The 19,176-nt window shown below is 36.8% G+C and overlaps 2 protein-coding genes and 1 long non-coding RNA gene across 5 annotated transcripts in view; 1 reads left to right on the forward strand and 2 right to left on the reverse strand.

Moving 5' to 3' along the window:
- Window positions 1–494, reverse strand: part of LOC139965506 (L-fucose kinase-like) — a 28,747-nt gene extending 28,253 nt beyond the window's left edge. The window contains exon 1 of the mRNA XM_071967934.1: window positions 440–494. Coding sequence (XP_071824035.1) covers window positions 440–479 — 40 coding nt within the window. The 5' untranslated portion in view covers window positions 480–494. The remainder of the gene's footprint in view (window positions 1–439) is intronic.
- Window positions 495–882: 388 nt separating this feature from the next.
- Window positions 883–11,845, forward strand: LOC139965508 (uncharacterized). 2 transcript variants are annotated; one of them, XM_071967939.1, is made up of 2 exons: window positions 883–1,025; window positions 7,182–11,845. In XM_071967939.1, exon 2 carries the CDS (start codon window positions 7,194–7,196, stop codon window positions 9,018–9,020), a length of 1,827 nt encoding a protein of 608 aa, XP_071824040.1. In that variant the 5' UTR covers window positions 883–1,025; window positions 7,182–7,193; the 3' UTR covers window positions 9,021–11,845. The 2 variants fall into 2 exon arrangements, with proteins under 2 accessions (XP_071824040.1, XP_071824039.1); XM_071967938.1 differs by lacking the exon at window positions 883–1,025 and adding an exon at window positions 1,032–1,189.
- A 1,903-nt stretch (window positions 11,846–13,748) lies between these two features.
- On the reverse strand, window positions 13,749–17,956 carry LOC139965504 (uncharacterized). Of its 2 annotated transcripts, XR_011792277.1 has the most exons (4): window positions 17,770–17,956; window positions 16,341–16,506; window positions 16,052–16,188; window positions 13,749–15,136 (listed from the first exon to the last, which is right to left on the reverse strand). It is a non-coding gene; the product is annotated as an uncharacterized lncRNA (long non-coding RNA). The 2 variants fall into 2 exon arrangements; XR_011792276.1 differs by lacking the exon at window positions 17,770–17,956 and having other exon boundaries at window positions 16,341–17,727.
- Window positions 17,957–19,176: the final 1,220 nt, after the last annotated feature.

Consider the following 19,176-nt stretch of genomic DNA (forward strand, 5'->3'; position numbering starts at 1 on the left):
ATTAAATCCCTATGTTTCATATATTTATGTTAGTAACATAAATTATGGCTCGTGCATATATTTAAACCTGAAAACAAGAGTCATAGAATAAAATGTGTCCAAAACTGAAGACTCTTGTAATAGATTTGTCCTCCTTGAAAAACGTATAAACGGTGACTTGCTATTGATGATCGGTCGTGCAAGAAAAGAATGTGGTTTGCATAAACCCCTGTTTAGGGTAGTAGTGACTCCAATTTGAAGGAGTACACTTTCGTTTAGAGTATAAGCGCCACTAATTTTAGGTAGCATCGCCGCCTGTGGTATTAGTAGCCAGGCGCGTAGCCAAGAGGGGGGCGAAGGGGGCAGCCGCCCCCCCCCCCCCACTTGAGCATATTTTTTTTTTAATGTTTTTATGATATCGCTAGTATTTCAAAAGAGAAAATGATAAGATGCAACTTACAAGGCCTGGGAAGTGCCATTTCCAGCGATCTGGGAGGCATTTTCAGCCAAAATTGTCTTGTACGCTTCGCGCCAACCATAGTGGCGCTACGCTAAGATAGTTTGCAATGACAATTCAACAGTTTCGCCCCTCCCTTGGCAAATTCCTGGCTACGCGCCTGTTAGTAGCTCGCCAGGTAGCATCGTCACTTAAGAGTAGTAGCACCTCCTGTTGTTCAGGGTAGTAGCACCTACTGTTTAGGGAAGTAGCACCTCATGTTCAGAGCCGTAGCTCTATATACGGCTCTGCGCAAGTTCAGAGCCTTATGGCTCTGCTCATGTTAGTGTAACAGCGCCACTTTTAGTCCTCTTGGCGTTTCGTAGAAAATAAGGATGCCCTTGAAAAATAGCTGGGGCGCACTTCACAAATGTTATGATCAACCATGACTTATTTCTCACTGAGTTGGTTTTAGGCTTCGGAATTCCCCGGTTGAGTAATCGCATGACACGTCACATAACTACGTATTACGTTCCATTAGTGTTTATCGTAGGAATTATAGTTCTATACATAGATTGAACAAGCAGACGACGAATGTCAGAGAAGTGAGGTAAATATACTCCAGACTATACTTCTGGTCTTTCTGTTCTCTCACACCCACTGAAGACGTCTACATTATATTATATCCATACCACTGAGAGTCTGTCAAAGATCAGAATTGTGCTTTCAGACATTAGGATTCCATTACTCCGTTGTTAGTGCAAGCTACAAAAGGTAAATTTAACGTACTCGGGATATAGCTTGTTCAATATCACCTTTGAATCTCACCACACTGGAGCTTACGTGGGGACTTGATCCAGGTTTTCAAGATGGTGTATGGTTTCGACAATTGATCCTTTGCCGACTTTTTCATGTTTGCTAACAGAGGTCATGTTTGCTAACAGTTGTACCAGAGGTCATTGTCTTAAACTCCATAAGTCACATAGTAGGATTAATATTCGGCATAACTTTTTTTCTAATAGGGTTGTGAATGAGTGGAATGATTTGCCTGAGAAGGTTGTACTTGCTAGTAGTGTCAATGGGTTTAAGAATGCTTTGGAAAAGCACTTTAAGCATTGCAATCGGGTCTGAGTGTTTGTGTCTTAAGTTTTTTTCTCTCTCTATAGGGTCCTTGATGGGGACTAAAGTGTCCCTCCTGATCCTTTTTTCTACTAAACTAAACTAATAACCGAAACGTATATGCTTGATTGCATTCTAGGCCTACAGTATTTCACACAGCGGCAGCCTTAACACATTGTGAACAGTAGCTTGAATTTCAATCACTGATGTTTTACCATTCAGTTGTCACAATTTGTCCGTCAGTGTTGTCCTCCGTGTCAATGTGAGGTACTGCCATATATACTGCTGTATAAGTATGTCATTCATTTCTCCTTTAAGACTAAACTGATCATGGTTTCGCTGCAGGCATTGACTTTGATAACGTTTTTATCGTTTAATCAATTCTAATAACTCAACCCACCCTAATTGCGAGTCATTAAACTGCATACTTATTAGGCCGTCTTCCATATGCCAATAAAAGTGCTTAGTTTTTCGATTTTGCTCACATATTTGGTGACTACTTGATTTGAGTGAAAATGAGTACAATTTGATATTAGGTTTGGTTGTCTGTTTGTTGGCAGTGTCAACATGTGAATATGGCTGTGCCAAGAACCAGAATGGCGGCTAGATGCCCACATATGGCTATGATGAACTAAGAAGTTTTTTTGAATAGCCAGGGTCAGAGAGTAGAGTAATATGAAACTTTCTCTGTGAAAGGTCCTCTTAAGGACTATAAGCCCACCAATTTATGGCTGAAAGATACATACACACGTAAAGTATGGTATCATAGAATATGCAATGCTGTTATGATGATTTCAGCAAGTGATGTTGTTGCCATGATAACCCCAGAAAACTTGGTGGGAATGTGTTGTTCTTGATTGAGACCAGTTTTACTACAACTTTTCTGAGGTTTCTGTGATATGGTATGAATAGATTTCTGGAAGTCAGAAATTGATGATACAGTAGCTTCAGCTTTTTCTGTAAAAATTATATAGCACACTGTAACGTTAACTTAGTCTAAGATTCCGGGGCGCCCGAATATTCCCAATGAGAACTGGTGGTGGCATGGGAACACTGAATGCGGCTACGATGGTAGTGTGTTAATTAACGGTTAAGCCTTAAATATCGCTATTACATGCAAAGAATATAACGCACAGATAAATGAGTAAAGAACGAGCGCTGAGATTTCGCAATATATTACCATAATCAGCTACGGTACAGACAATAGATCGGCACCAAGCCCTCAATAATATATAGATCTATATCAACCATGTACTTCAACAAAAATGGTACAGGGGAGGTCTCAATATCGAAGTAGAGTCCTTTAATGATAGTAAATTATTGTATACAAGAAGGACACAAACAGATACAAATACAACCACAATGGTCGGAGCCAGGGCTACTACCGAGTCTCAAGATCGGATCCAGCTGAGCTAATGAACAGGCGTCACGTGACCTATCATACTTACGTTACTTTCCACATGGAAAACAGTGGCATCGGAAGCCTAAATAAACAGAGGGCGACATATTTGCTGGCCACGGCATCACAATATGTTCGCCACTGGCAGCTGAAACACATCAGCCGCATGTTTAAATGAAATGGGAAGTTGGTTTTTCGTTTGGAATTTATATTTTTCATCAATGTGTATTTCTGTATATACAAGAATGTATATCCCCACTTATTTTTCACACTTGTTTCACTTAGTATGTACTAATGTTTCACATTTAAAAGCAATCACGATGCAATAACATGGGGTACTGGCAAATAGCTGATACTTTTTTAAGCACAGTAATGATGACTCTGGAAATAATATATCATGGCTAGTTAATGAGATTTGCTGGAGGTCTTCATAGTTATAGATGATACACTTCTTCGATCGGTAGCAAATTCTGTTCCCTAGATGAGGAAGAATCCAAGTTTGATGATTGGAGTTATTTATCCAGGGGTTCATCAATTTCTGTTTGGTGATCTTCTTCAATAGAGATATCTTAATCTGAAATAAAATATAAAAAGTGTAAAAAAATTAAAATCCCTCAGTATGCCTCCTCTATCTGAAAGTGACCTACAGTTGCTTTGTTGGGTTGGTATGTGTTTTTGTGTATATAAACTTCCTCTAAAATAGATGTAAATTGAAGTCAATAAACATGCTATCATACTTGAAGTTTTCAAAAAACCTTTCCTGGAGGTCTTTACTTTCCAATTTGCTCTCACACATATACTTACAAGGATATTTGAAAATCTCGCACATTTGGGATCAATACAGCATACCTTTAATTAAAAATAAAATGCATGTTGACACACCTCTTACCTTCAAATGCTTTTTGTTGAGGTAATTATGTCTCTCGCTCTTTGCTCTGATAATATCTGATTTGTTGGTGAAAGCCGCATAGCAATCACTGTGGTAGAACATTTCTTTAAAGCTGTCAGGCTTTTCTTTTTAGGTGGCTACAACTTCATGAGCAACATCAAACTGTGGGCCAGATAATTCACATCATTACTCAGCACAGGCAATAACTTTTAGTCAACTGATTAGGGTGAACCTCGTTAATGGCCCATCCTTCCCAGCACAGTGGACTACACATTTGTGTGCAGTCATCATCAAACTGTCAGAGAAAATAGTGAAATAAAACATAAAGCTGAAGGCATGGAACTTTATTAGTTCAAAAATTCATAATCATGTAATTCATAATCAATATAGAGACCTTGGTGCAGTGAGGCACAGCGGCTGCTTTCCCACTTTCCTGGTCCTTGGCATAGAGGCGAGGCAAAGTGAAATCCACTTTAACAGATCCTAGTGTAATGGTACTTTGCACAAACTTTGCAGAGCTGGCCTGGTTGTTTTATCAAAACTTCTTTGTCTGTTATTGATTTGTGCAGGCCTAGTAGCCCTATTGCATCTAATGTTCAGTAAATTACAGTTAGGCAATGTATGCCTTCTAAGTTCTACTGTCCCATCAGTTAAGTTATCCCAGACCTAATCATTCAGACTGTTGTCTACTTTATATTGGATCAATGGATGGGCTTAAAATCGTCAGGCACATTTATATGCATGGAGTGCGTAATCTAGGCTATCTACATTAGATACGTAAACAAAGTTTTGGCCTGGGCAAAAAGTCACGAGAAGCAGCCCTGTGATTGGTCAGTTGCCCAAAATCAGGCATGTCTCACAATCCATTAAAATACAATCGTTTTACTGCATTTTTACACTAATGTGCAAGAACTGTTTTGCTGGCATAGTAAATCATGATTGTTACGATTATTTTCCGCACATTAAGCTTCAATCATACCAGTCACCCGAAAAGGTGAGCAAAAGAAGCGAAACAAGACTTAGAAGACGGCCTATATGAACATAGACGATTTTCAACACCATTTATCCGTGAAACATTTTACAACGACGTTAACAACTTATTTGAGTACATAAATGTCTCTATAGATTTCTATTGAATACTTCGTTACATCCGAAGAACTGATCTATTAGCTAATAGTCAATGTGTTACACTAAGTAATAGTCCAGATTATTGAAATAATGGGCCTCAAATGTTTAAAGGGTTGTATAGAACCTTTTACACCATTGTATAGGGTTTAAAGGGGTTGTATGGAAATACAACCTGGACTGATAGCAATGTTTTGAACGGTATGTAGTAGGGCCATTTCATACAAAATCGACCAAAGGCTTGGCAGTTCATCTCTTGGATCAGGCTCATTGTTACATCATTTGTTGATATTAGGAAGGTGTGCAAAATTTGATTGTTCTTTGACTTATACATTTTCAGTTAAAGCTGTTTAAAGTTTGCTCGACCGAGCGTGCCTCCATTACAAAGTTGTGGCCACAACATGGCCTAGGCAGCTATTTTTAGAACTCTATCATGTTTTACCAAGAATTTATGAGGACTCAGATTTGGTACTTTGTAATGAAGGCTCTCTTGGTCGAGCAAAACTTGTCGTGGCACCTCAACGTTGTACAGCTGTAAATCGAAAGTCCTGCAACGCTAAAATTTTGCGCACGTTCCTAGCTCACTAATATCAACAAATAATGCAAAAATGAATCAAATCCAACAGGTGGCCTACCAAGATTTTCTTTTTTATTTAGTTGATTTTGTATGGAACAACCCAGTGTATATATTAGTGTTCATAATTTTACAGTTATCGTTTAGGGTATTGAGAAATTCCCACGTATAATTTTGAGAGCTTGATTGCTTAGTTGTTGGTGGAAAATATCCTTATCTCCTTTTTGTTTTGAGTTTCCAGTCAGTTTTGGTTTCTTGATTTAATTTAAAAGTTGAATTAAGTAGCAATCGTTTTCCATGCTTAGAGAGATGACATGTATGGCTGCCCTTTTTTTACAATCTTTTCTGTCAGGAGGCTAAGGTTGCAATCGAAGGGTCTTTGAAGCACCCTGATTCCCACTTTTTTAAGATGAAATTGTCATCAAAGCATTTGGCAATCTGTGTGAGCTGGTTCTCACAGATGAACTCTAGCAAAGCAATTCTGGACATGCACTATTGGAGATATTAAAAGTATGATGTGGCCATTGTCAGTTTAGCAGGAAAATGGGAAAATTGTAAATGTGAAATGCTTCGTTGTCTATGTTATGCATCAAACACAGCTAATTTGCTCGGTTATAAAGAACAGTATCTAAAGAGACTGATCCCCAACTCCTATCCTTTGATACTGTTTACTATATTACTTTAGTAAACAGGTTTATACACTTGCACACCAACAGTTCTAAAGTTATATCTTCACTTAAAAGAATATTTTCCTTTATCAAGTTCTTTTTATGATCCATTAATTTTCGAAAATCCTTATCTCTTCTTGCTTTTAAATTGAAATATGACACGACAAAGTAGTAAAATTTCCGATCCACTTACAAGATTTGAAATGCCTAATATGTTTTGACATTTTTAAAGTCTAGCAAATAATATTCTGTGAACACATATTTTGTAAGGGATACGTAACTCAGCTATTTAAGAGGACAATGGAGGATGTCCTGTGTTGGGTTAATTGCTCGAATATTTCTTCGGATATTCAACCCACTAATCCAGTCTTAAAGCACTAGTTCTATGCTATACCATACCATACCATACCATACCAACCTACTCTATACTATACTATACTGTAGTATAATATACATTATACTATACTTCTACCCCCCTTTCTTCTCCGTTGATTTTCGTGACCAAATTTAAACTACTGCTCATGAGCACAATCTTATATTTCATTTCTAGCTGATACTCATTCAGCATTCTTTGTAATGTTCTGCAAGTTGATGTGTACAGTAGAACTCTTCCATTAAGATCTGTACGTCACGATAAAGTAATTATTAATCTAACCAATCAATGACAGTACTAACTTGTAATGATTGTACAGTAGTCGGGCGCGCAGACAGCTTTCTTTGTGTGATTGGGCAAAGCGATTTTTTGCTTCCATTTAATGAGTGATAGAAAGAAGGTAATATTAATGCTTGAATCGATCGATAACTTTACATAACACAATTTAGTATGTGACTTCTGTTACATTTTGAAATTTTGTGGAGGGAGGGGGGATTGGGGGTGAACAATTTGATCCACGTCTGTTCTGACGAGGGTTTTCGTTTCCGGAGGATTTTTGGTAAGGTTCCTTTGATGCAAATGGTGCAATAATTTCTCTCCCTCTCTCTTTCTGTCGTAGATCGCTGCAACAATGGCAGACAGTTCTGAAGATGACCAAGAAGCTCGCTTATCACCACTCGATTGCCCAGTATGCTGTCTCAAGCAAACCGATCCCAAGGTGTTGCCTTGTGGACATAGCTTTTGCAAATCATGCATTGAAAAGCTTATTCAAGCACGTCCAGCCTCATGTCCCGTCTGCCGTGCACAAATAACGGCACCTTCATCGGACACGCTACCCACCAACTTCACCCTTAAAGCCCTCATTGTGGAGGAAGAGAAAGATTCTTCAGACATTAATATGAAGTTCAGACGACTGTTTGGTGATTGTTCTGCACACATGAAAACTTGCGACCAGTTCTGTAGGACGTGTGAACGACAGATATGCAAAGACTGCGTACAAGACCAACACGCAGAGTCTGAGGAGCACGACATTGCACCGGTAGGAGCAATAGTCACACAGCAAAGAGAGGTCATTGATGCCATCATGGCAGAGCTTCTTACAGTTACCGAACAACTAGCAGAAATTACCAACTTCACGTCTACAGTCGAAAAGAATTGCGAAGATCGGTTTCAAGATTTAATGAACGAAATTACCGACGCTGTAAAAAAGGCATCTCGAGAGACGAACGACGAAGAGACAACTCTGAAACAAGCTGTACAACAAGAACGCGAGAGTATTCGTCAAAAGATCGACCCAATAAAAAGCCTGTATTCCGAGATCGCTTTGCTGACAAATTACACTTCAGATATCTGCATGTCCTTTCAGAAGGACCTTCAGGAGGCCAATGTTTCCAAATTGAATGGGTTCAAATCTGTTACACAAAAGAAAGAGAATATTTTTAAAAATCTTGCTCATCTTCAGGGCATGAAGAACGCCTTCACTTATCGTGAGCCTAAGTTTCGATCTCAGGCGAAGTCTTGTGTTGGTAAGCTGGTTAGCTGTGGGTCGACTTTTTCAAAGTACATGAAAACATTTGAATTATCTTATGGTAATGAATCATTTGGAATTATATGGCCAGAGATACATTGGTTGATATCTATTTCTTGTAATGTATCTAGTAATCACAATTTCGTTAAGTTGTACAACTTTAACTTCTTACAAGATGACACGGTAGTTGAAACAGGTATTGCCAAAAAATGGTTGACGATTACACCAAATTTCTGTTCTGATCGGCGTAGCATGCTATCCTTAGCTTCTGGACAGATTCACAAGTTTACTCTTCCAACCACAGACAAGACTGAAGATGGCATGGAAATAGTTGCTACTGTTTTCAACCTCCCTGACATCATCGGTATATCCTGGGATGAACAACGTAAAGGGTGTATCGCCTTGTTAGGAGATGGAAAGACGATAGTCCATCTGGATATCGAGAATTGTAAATCCCCGAGGGAAGTAATGCAACTAACAGAGAAAGTGACCTTGAAAAGACATACCCATATTCTACACGTACGTATGGACGGAAGCATGGCTGTATGTGATCACGGTAACCGGGTCATTCAGTTTTACCCTTCTCTGAATGGCGTAGGCCTTAGTAAGACGGTAAAGAAACCTTCACTATTAAAACACGATCAGATAATAGCCGTACCGTGGAGTGTTTGCACGCGGAACGAAAACAATCTTTGGTACGTCCTTTGGGTGTATTGTACTTGCAGCGAAACGTTCGCCATAGTGATCGTCTACGATGCATCGTTCGAGTTAGTGGGGAATTTGTTGAACGTTCAGATTAAAGAAAAAAAACCAAGGAGATCAACACCACGAAGTGTCCCAGATCCATTCACCATGGAAGCATCATTTTGTTTTCAAGGGGAATTTATCGCTCTAAAGTTAGAAAGCCAAATATACGTGTATCATATCTGAGGATGTTAAGCTCGTATAGACCAGGTTATTGTTACGTTTTCATATGTAATACAAGGACTTTCGGCTATATTGTGATAGTTCCTATCGTTTTCATCTTATTTTAATGGTTCTTAATGTGGGATATGGATATTTTGTAGATATTATTATTATTATTATTATTATTATTATTATTATTATTATTATTATTATTATTATTATTATTATTATTATTATTATTATTATTATTATTATTATTATTAATATTAATATTATTATTATTATTATTATTATTATTATTATTATTATTATTATTATTATTATTATTATTATTATTATTATTATTATTATTATTATTATTATTATTATTTAGGTTTACAGTCTTGTTCAGGGCCAAGGCCGTCTCACACGACTTTACAATATAACCCTGGTCATTGGTAACTTGTCACACCTACACACCAAAGTGTGCACAATTCAATCAATCTTTCCTAGGGCACCCATAGGGACTTCCCATAGGGTGCAGCCGAAAACCGGTGCACGCAACTATATTTACAAGTAACCTCGCAAGTCCCCATTTATACACCTGGGTGAAGAGAGGCAATGGAGATAAAGTGCCTTGCCCAAGGACACAACGCAATGATCTGGCCAAGACTCAAACCTGTAATCCTTAGATCACAAGTCCATTGCCTTAACCACTTGACCACAACGTCCTCACTGGCAGATAGGCAATAGGGGGGGGGGGGCGGCGATTCATAATATTTACAGCTGTATTTAGGAGGTTATTTTGAACGACAATCTTGATATTGATAGAGAGGCACCAAAAGAAAAAACGATATTTTAAGCAGTCATTTTTAATTTTGGGTTGTGTCTTCCCAGAACATTACCCTCATCATGATATCTTAATTTTCTACAGCTCGTTTCATTCTTCGTGAAACGATTTTCGAATGATACCTTTTTTGCCCTTGCTGTCAAATCGTTATTAAGATTTTCCTTATCAACGCCTGTCCCAGAGTTCGAAGCCTAAATACATACAGTGGATACATATCGTTATTAATAACCTTTACATTGAGAGAAAGGAAAGCAATTGGGTAGGCTGCGATACATTATATTTGGAAGGTTTGTCCCAATTTTTTCATTGGGGGGGGGGGGGGGGTTGCAAATATCAAAGTGTCATGAAGCAAATCACTTCACTGCAAGCAAATCTTCTTCAACCTCTGGAACCTGAAAGGAATGACAATTTGTACATCGAGAATGCTGCCTTATTTTAGTTTCAAACACCTAATCATTATTCTTTAATTGTTTTTTATCGTTCAAAGAATTGGCGCTGGTTTTTTTCATATTTAAAATATTACCGGCAATCATTTCACCAAACATTACTGACATGAATTAAAGCTTAGACAAGGTGAAGTTTGAAAATAACCTCTACTCTCTACGATTGTAAATGGTACGAACATGTTGTGACGTCACCGATTCGATGTAGGTGTACCCCTTACCTCACAGAGGCACCAAATGTACAGACGCCTATTTGCCAATCGACGTAGATAGGTTTTAAAAATAAATCTAAGACAAGATGTAGCTATTCCAAAGTCTTTAATCCGAATAAACCTTGTATTAATGTGTCGATTCACTCTTTCTGCCAAAAGTTGACTAATTCACAGATAAGAAGTAGTTTGAAGTTTCACTTTGCTAATTTAAGTTCGCTTGACTTCTGTCTCGCTCCGCCGTAAGTCATATAACCTATTATTATTTGTTTAGTGACACTACATTGATATGTAGGCAAATGGTCTGAAATATAGTTACACTGCATTGAAAAGGAACATGGTATTTTAGAAACAGCGATTGGACAGTCTGGAAAAAGTGAATCCGTGACATAACAACCATACTCGTACTGTTTAACCCTAACCTCCACGTGGTGTGATGTGGTAAGGGATTGGGCATTTGATATCACTCGTTTGGGGTTTTACCATGTAGGTGTGCATAAACATAATGTATAATTCACCCGACGTGAGTTTCCTGAAGTCAGAAAATCGTTGCTAAATATAACAAATTTAAAACTAATTGATAAGAAGTTACTTAAGCATGGGTTCGATCATAGCAGTATCAAACATTAGCCATAGCTTCATTGTGAGGCGAAGTGTTTATTAATTTAAACTTTAAACAACATGATATAATGTAAGTTGCAACATGGTACATGCAAGTCCATACTTATGACATGCTGCAGACATCTCGTCAAACAAAAATATAGTTGTAACTTGAAATAAGCATGTGTGATGAAGTATGTGATAGTGTAAAAACACACATGGGATTCTCTCGAATGTAAACAAAATCGACCAAAAAAAAAGAGACTATCACACCAAGCTGAACTAAGTAAATTAGCTAAATTACGTAAATTAACGGTTAAAGTTTGACTCAATATTACTGTGACACGCCGTTAATACATTACACATTGTTTTAAGGCTCAAATAACATATTATGTGCTGTGTAGCATTTACCATATTATGTGACAGGGTCAATTTGCTTTTTATAATCAAGGTGTTACGCAATTGTTGTGTGTTATATCTGTTTATGTGTTTTACGTGCTAAATTATTCAAATAATGCGTCTAATTAATCATTAATCATCAAAACAATCGTCTTCGTCTCCCTGGCAATCGGCTAACTTTTTCGAAGACAAGGTTGCATTATCGAGCCATCAGCACCTTGAATTCCATTCCTGAGCATTTAACTTCTAAGCATAATGTACACTCCTTTCGTTACAACTTTTCTATATCCCTTATAAACCTCTACTAAAACTTTAAGTTTTCATTTGTATTTGTACACTGTAGCCATTCGTTTGTTATTGTATTCTCCCCCCCCCCCTAATATATATATATATATATATATATATATATATATATATATATATATATATATATATATATATATATATATGTTGATACTAGATGAGACTAGTGGAACACTAGTAGTTGTTACTCGGAGTTTCACGCGTTATAGCGATCTTCAGACTGCAGTTGTCTGAAGATCGCTATAACGCGTGAAACTCTGAGTAACAACTACTAGTGTTCCACTAGTCTCATCTAGTATCAACATATATTACGCTCTGTCCAATGGACATAGAGCACTCTGCGCCAAGATAGACGCCAACCTACTCTATATATATATATATATATATATATATATATATATATGTATATACATGATGGGATATGTGTATGTGTAAGTATGCATACATGTTTATATTAACATTGGGTGTATGTACGTATGTGTGTATGTGTATATACTTGTATATGTGTATATACTATGTATATATATATATATATATATAGATATATATGCGTGTGTGTATTTGTATACAATTGTGTATGTATGTATATATATTGTGGTTGGTGGGTTTCACGTGTTGGTTCGGTGTGCGGGTGGATATAAGTTTTAACAGTTTTCTTGTATTGTTCTCTATATTTACTTATGGGAGCGCTCTAATAGACAAGCCATCTAGCCGGGGTTTTTGGAGTGTTTCCTTTCACAAGTTTCCCTGTTGTTGATATGTTTTGTCACTTAGTTAACTTCTCTCTATTTATATTGCGAAGAAACAAATAAATCAATGAATGAATCTAGGTTGTTACAAATATTTTGAAAATTGATTATGTTTGTGCTAAAATAATAGTGGCAGTTTTCACATCTATCACAGATACATATAGTTGGTATATACTTCGTGAAGGCATTTACATTTTTAAACTCTAATAAGCTCCTTGACTTAAGGAATCAACATTGACGGTATTCATTAGCATGTGAAGGCAGTAATGGTATAACCGATTAATCAAATAAAACTAGGAAGAACCAACCTGATGAAAGAAGACAACTTTGCATTAGAGGATTTGTTTAGTTAAAGAAAATATCGACGTGAATTGACGACTTTCGTGATTCCGATGAAAACGTCACAGCGTTTTTCACAAATTTAAAACTAAAAAACAAAGGTTAAACATAGAGAAACACAACAATTAACAACAACAATATATCAACGCCAACAGATTAACTGTGAATGTACGTTGTCGAATAACTTAACACATTTGTCAAAGAAGGGGAGGGGTGTACCATGATGGATTTTAAGATTTAAGATACATCTAACATAATTTTTTTTCTTCTCAAAACGTATGTAGCGAAATGTCTATAACAACTGACAATAGTAGATTAAAGATCATTCAATATTTCGAAGGTGTTGATATTTCTGTTTCGTGTTGTTGTATGAAATATCGAATTCAGGGAAAAAACTGAATGAGTGCCAACATACCAGTGCCATTGTCTATAATATTTCGCTGACAACTATTTTGTGTTGGCACACAAATTAACATCCCACAGCAAGTTCACTCAAATATGTTAAGTTATGTGCCGAGAACAATGCGGCCGTCTTTTTTGATCGTATCTATGCACTTCACATACACTCTTAAAACATCCGGATCAAATTTGATTCATTCCGGATCAAATTTGATCCGGTTTCCGGATCCCAGGGGCACCGATCCCGTCCGGATCAAAATGATCCGGATTTCCGGATCAAAGAACAATGACCCCATTCCGGATCAAATTTGATCCGGCTTCCGGATCCCAGGGGCACCGACCCCGCCCGGATCAAAATGATCCGGATTTCCGGATCAAAAAAACAATGACCCCATTCCGGATAAATTTGATCCCGTTTCCGTTTCAAGGGTACTTACGTTTTGGATATGTTATGAATAAGAAACAACATACAAATCTGAAAATAACTTGGCCATATCTTTATTCTTTTTAACAACTTCGTTAACAAACAACGTCAATTATTTCAACTTATAAAAAGAGGTTGATCTGTGTTACAATACTGATGAACAAAAGCGGAAATGGAAAAGTGGATGGAATGCGAGAGTTTTATCAAGGCAGCAAAAGTGTATACTATTTTTAGTTATATCCCTGCTATATATGTGACTTGTGACTTGTTGTGGCAATTTATGTGTAACTTTTTGCTTTCAAAAACTGTATTTTCTAACTAGGATGTCTATGTCTTATGCTTTAAAATCTCCACTAAAGATATCCTACAATAGGTACAAGTGTTAGAATATGCTTAAAAGAGATCATCTCCTGCTAACTTTAACCTTTGAAATCTACATATTGCAGGATAATGAAAAATTCTGAAAAATACTACTCCACCAGCCTCTCAACGAATGGTCTTACATTATTTACCAAATAATGATACTTTGATGTATTTTGGTTTGTTACAAATAACTTAGTACTATAGAATGACACAACTTTGATATTGTACAACTTAACAATGGGTAAGACTTTAAATTGCATGCACAAAATCTTTGTTACATACAGCAGAAATGATAGAGATGTGATTTGTCATGGGAATAAGAAAATGTTTGTAAAAATAATTTCCTTACTATGTTTACCTTTGCAAAATTTTATTAAATATTAATTGCATCGAATGTTCTATGTATTAAAATAAATGAAAATACTTTGAAAACTTAAGAATTTTACTGAACTACCAACATGTTTGGAAATGAACAAGTGCTTGAATTATCACGTATGAATGCTTGATGATGTTTCTCTTGTTACTTTAAGTGGCATAAGCAGGTTTTAGTTGGAGGAGGTGGTGGGGGTAGGTTAAGTTACCAATGCATCACTCACTGTTTATGCTAGAAAAAACACCATCCCTCTATTCATCTTTAAAATCTGAACAGCTCACACATAACAATGAGGAATTTTTGCAATTAAATTATGCAACCGGCTCAACCAAACTATTCCAGTGCAATTTGACCTGTCAATATTGAACATGAGTGGACAAACTGAACTCAAACTATGATAAATTTGTTATCTAAGATAATGTGATATCCATTAATACCATGACGGGTAAAAAAAAGGTGATGATTGCTCAGTCTTCTGGTTCAGAAAGTTCTCAAAAAGTCCCAGGTGTTGTATCATTCTATTTCTCATGTATAATTGAGTTCAAGTATTTTAAAACATATGTCAACTGTCTGCAGAAGTCATTGGCAAGGTAGCCCCCTTTTTCAACTCTACTAAACACCTGCTCTGGTTGCTCTCTTGGTCCTCATGCCAAAACGAAAGGCTGTGGCTGTTGAACTTTTTCAAGGACAGATGGTATGTTTGTGCCAATCTATTGAAAAGATATATGAGAAATTACACATTTTTGTTTTCAAATTGCAACATTCTGACATACAAGGTTACAACCATACATTGCCACAATTTTAAAATTTTGCAACTAGCTCCTCCTCCTCCTCCTCCCCCTCCTCCTCCTCATCCTCATCCTCATCCTCATCATCATCATCATCATCATCATCATCATCATCATCATCATCATCATCATCATCACCATCATCATCACCATCATCATCACCATCATCATCACCATCATCATCACCATCATCATCACCATCATCATCACCATCATCATCACCATCATCATCACCATCATCATCACCATCATCATCACCACCATCATCATCACCATCACCACCATCACCACCATCACCACCACCACCATCACCATCACCATCACCATCACCATCATCATCATCATCATCATCATCATCACCAACACCTCCATCATCACCACCACCACCATCTTCACTATCATCATCACCACCACCATCACCAACACCATGCATTATTATCATTGTGATTCTCAATCATTTCATAACCGTTAGGTCATTCTCTCTGAGAAACATATATGATTTTAAGAATGTGAGGCAACCTTCGTTAACTTAAAGTACTATAAATAGTAGAGTCATAAAAGAAAGAAAAAAAAACAGATTTGCATAATTTTGAAGCTCAGTAAAATTGCAATCAACCTAACAGGTACCCAAGGAAAGGCTAGAAAAGGACTAGCAAAACACTCATACCATACTCTTATGGCCCAATTAACGTTGATATATTATGTGTAGCCTACAACATGGCATTATTCACTCTTCTTAAGTCTTACAGCAACAGTAAGCTTAGCGCACTTTAGTTTGGGTTCCTGTTCGCCAAGTGACTGAGCTAGAATAGCACATGTATTGAGTAAAACTCTTACCATGCCATCTGTTGTGTATTTTCTGAGAGAATATCTCCCACAGAACTCTTCTTATTGTCTCTGATATTAAAGGCTCTGTGATACTCCAGTCTCCAGACACGTTACCATCGCTGAAAGAACACACTCCTCTGCATCATCTGTGAAAACAATCATTGATATCGTTTTAAGCAACAAAAGTCACTAGATGCAAAAACTACATGAATGAATGAATGGATGGATGTATGGATGGATGGTAGGATGGATGGATGAATGAAAGACTAAATAAATAAATAAATACATTTTAATTTACCTGATGTCAATTCCAAATCTGTTGTGTCAACCAGCTTTGAAGGTTTATGAGGGTCGCGAACAGACTTCTTTGTCTTATTTTGGTCCTTTCTCCTCACGTATCGCAGTCGGTTTTCCGGGTAGCCTGTTGCTTCATGGAGACATGTGCCAGCACAAAACTAGACTTCCTGAAATTTAGCAAAGAAAACATATGATAGAAAAATGTTACTTCTCTAAAAATTCATTGTAGTAATACCTCCATGAAAGTTCATTTCTGCAATTTTTTTTTTTTTTTATCTGCAGACCTCATGCAATTAAGAGCCTATTCTTATCACAAGCTTACTGTACAGCACCCACTTTTGCACACAGTATGGTATATGAACACAATTTGAAAAGACCTGTATTTGGCCAATTTTTCCTTACCTTTTTTTGCATTTTAAAACATATTGCCATAAATGAAGTTTACTGAACGTTTCAATACGGATCTCAGATCCTTATGATCTATTTCCATGAACAGTATAAGAATTCAGAGAAGTTTCTGTATACCATTTACAGTAGTGTGTTATTTTGCCCCTCTTTTTGCCATTTCTAGGCAAGACCATAAGCAACTTTATGCTAAGGTGCATCGGTATAAGCATTAACATAAAGCGGCATACCTGCTCGGTATAACCGGGTATACCTGAAATATTCGCGGAACCGCTACTTCAAGCGTTGACTGTACTATTACACAATACCATGAACCTATGGACACTAGCCTACAAATGTATTTGCGATTTAATGACGACTTTACCATTTCTGTTTTTTTCTTTTGCAGAAACTTATTTAAATATTGATTAAAATCAAAAAGTAAGAAAAATCAGTGTTGTTTTCATTTCAACACAAAAGTACAGTTCAGTACACTCCACTACTGGGCCCAGTCCAACCACAACACTACAGTAGCATATACAGTAGGTCTATGCCTTATTTGTAAATGATCACCTAATATACAGTAGAACATACAAGGGAAAGACTGATTCCCACTGTAGGCAAGTCTTACATTACCTAAATCTAAATTACCAGGAACCCTTATTAGGCCTTGCCTGCCTTACTTATGTCATTCAATTTATTTGGTTGTCGAAAAATTACAATCCACTTTGTGGTGAAGTAGCAACTGAACATTAGAACCCACCATACAGTAATACTGTTTGCCCTGTAGCACCATAGAGGCTTCACAATAGTACTACATACTGTTGTCTGTAGGCATGTACAGTACTGTAGTATACTGTACAGTACAGTCAATCAAAAACCTAGCGTTTATATTTTTCACACCACACGCTACACACTATAGTGTACACTGTATAACGCTAGGCCAGAGTAAACCCGTGACGGAGTGAGCATAGCTTCTTCAAATCACTAACTTTATTGCGTATGATTAACACAACAAACGAAATGGAAAGTGCCTAATAACTCACCTTTGAAATTCTTGACGTACTTCTCCAATCCCCATTGAAGTAATTTTTGCTTCTACGAGATCCATAAGAGCATTTCGTGAGTGCAAAATTTCGAAAAGATGGCGTCTGTGTAAGACCGTGTAGCGTACGTTCGAGCGCTGCAGGTCACATGATGTACATCAGCCAATAGCAGCAAGCTTTACGTTTTGATCAGGAACGGTACAATGAAATGATACCATGCCTAATGAAATTGAATCGGAAATGGTTGAATTTTATCCGGGAATGGATTAAAATTATCCTGAAAAGGATGAAACTATTTTTATCCGGGAATCCGGGTCACAAAAGTGACCCGGAAAAATTAAGAGTGTATATTCTGTGATCCGATCTGATCTATCACTTGATTGAATAATCGTAAACGAGTTTTGCTAGAAATACGTAATTAATTAAAACAAATTATATACACGTTTACAACTTGAGTTGAATTCAGCGCAATTCTACATCTTAGCAAATATAGTGTCAGGCAAAGAAATGATCAAGTTTACGTTTCATTTGTCTCATATATACGTGGAATATTGACTTCCGTATTCGAGCTATCGATGAACGTCTGGTTTGAACGTTAAATGTCAAAATGAATTTAATTATATATATAAAATAAAACAGTGATAATATGGGCGGATTTATTACAATATTAAGACTTGAAACAGTTTCAAAAATCGGAATACAGGGTCGACACCTTCACATAATTCAAGTCAACTTTATTTCAACCAACAATGTTCAAAATGCATATAGTGGTAAATTTTAGCGAAAATGAAAGTTTCCAAATAATAAGTAGTGCTTATTTGATAAAACGGTTGAAAATTTCGTACATGTTTGATTAAAAACATAAAAACTTTGAGTTATTCGTTAAAATTTTGACTTTTTAGTAGATTTTGAGACATAAACTCATAAACTTTCGGAATAACGGTCTACATTTTGCGATTTTTTTTCTTATTTGAAGAAATTAAGTCACATATCAAGTTAGTAATTTCTTAAAGGAATATATAGTCGAAATAGCGTCAATGACCTCCTTTATGCGTAGAACAGAAAACTATGGTTCAAATAGCGCTTTACAGTGCAAATACTGTATATTGCAAACGCTTTTGCAAATTCTCCCTAGCCTTGACTTTGAACACCGCGACAGTTATTGACCAGTAATACAGTAAGATATATTCGGCAATTTCTTTGGGCGAAATGCTCAGAAAAAACACAAGAATTGAAACAAAAAAACTAGTGGAAAATCGAAGATTCGCTCGAAGTATTTTTTTTTTTTTTTTGCGTTTACGACTTTGTGTGAATGCAGTTAAATTGAGGTGAGGGTGAAGGACCACACATTTCACTCTTGAACCAGGACCCCTGAAACCCTATCTACGCCACTGTCAGCCACGCACA

The sequence above is a fragment of the Apostichopus japonicus genome, chromosome 3, assembly GCF_037975245.1.
Source record: "Apostichopus japonicus isolate 1M-3 chromosome 3, ASM3797524v1, whole genome shotgun sequence".
Taxonomy (NCBI): Eukaryota; Metazoa; Echinodermata; class Holothuroidea; order Aspidochirotida; family Stichopodidae; genus Apostichopus; species Apostichopus japonicus.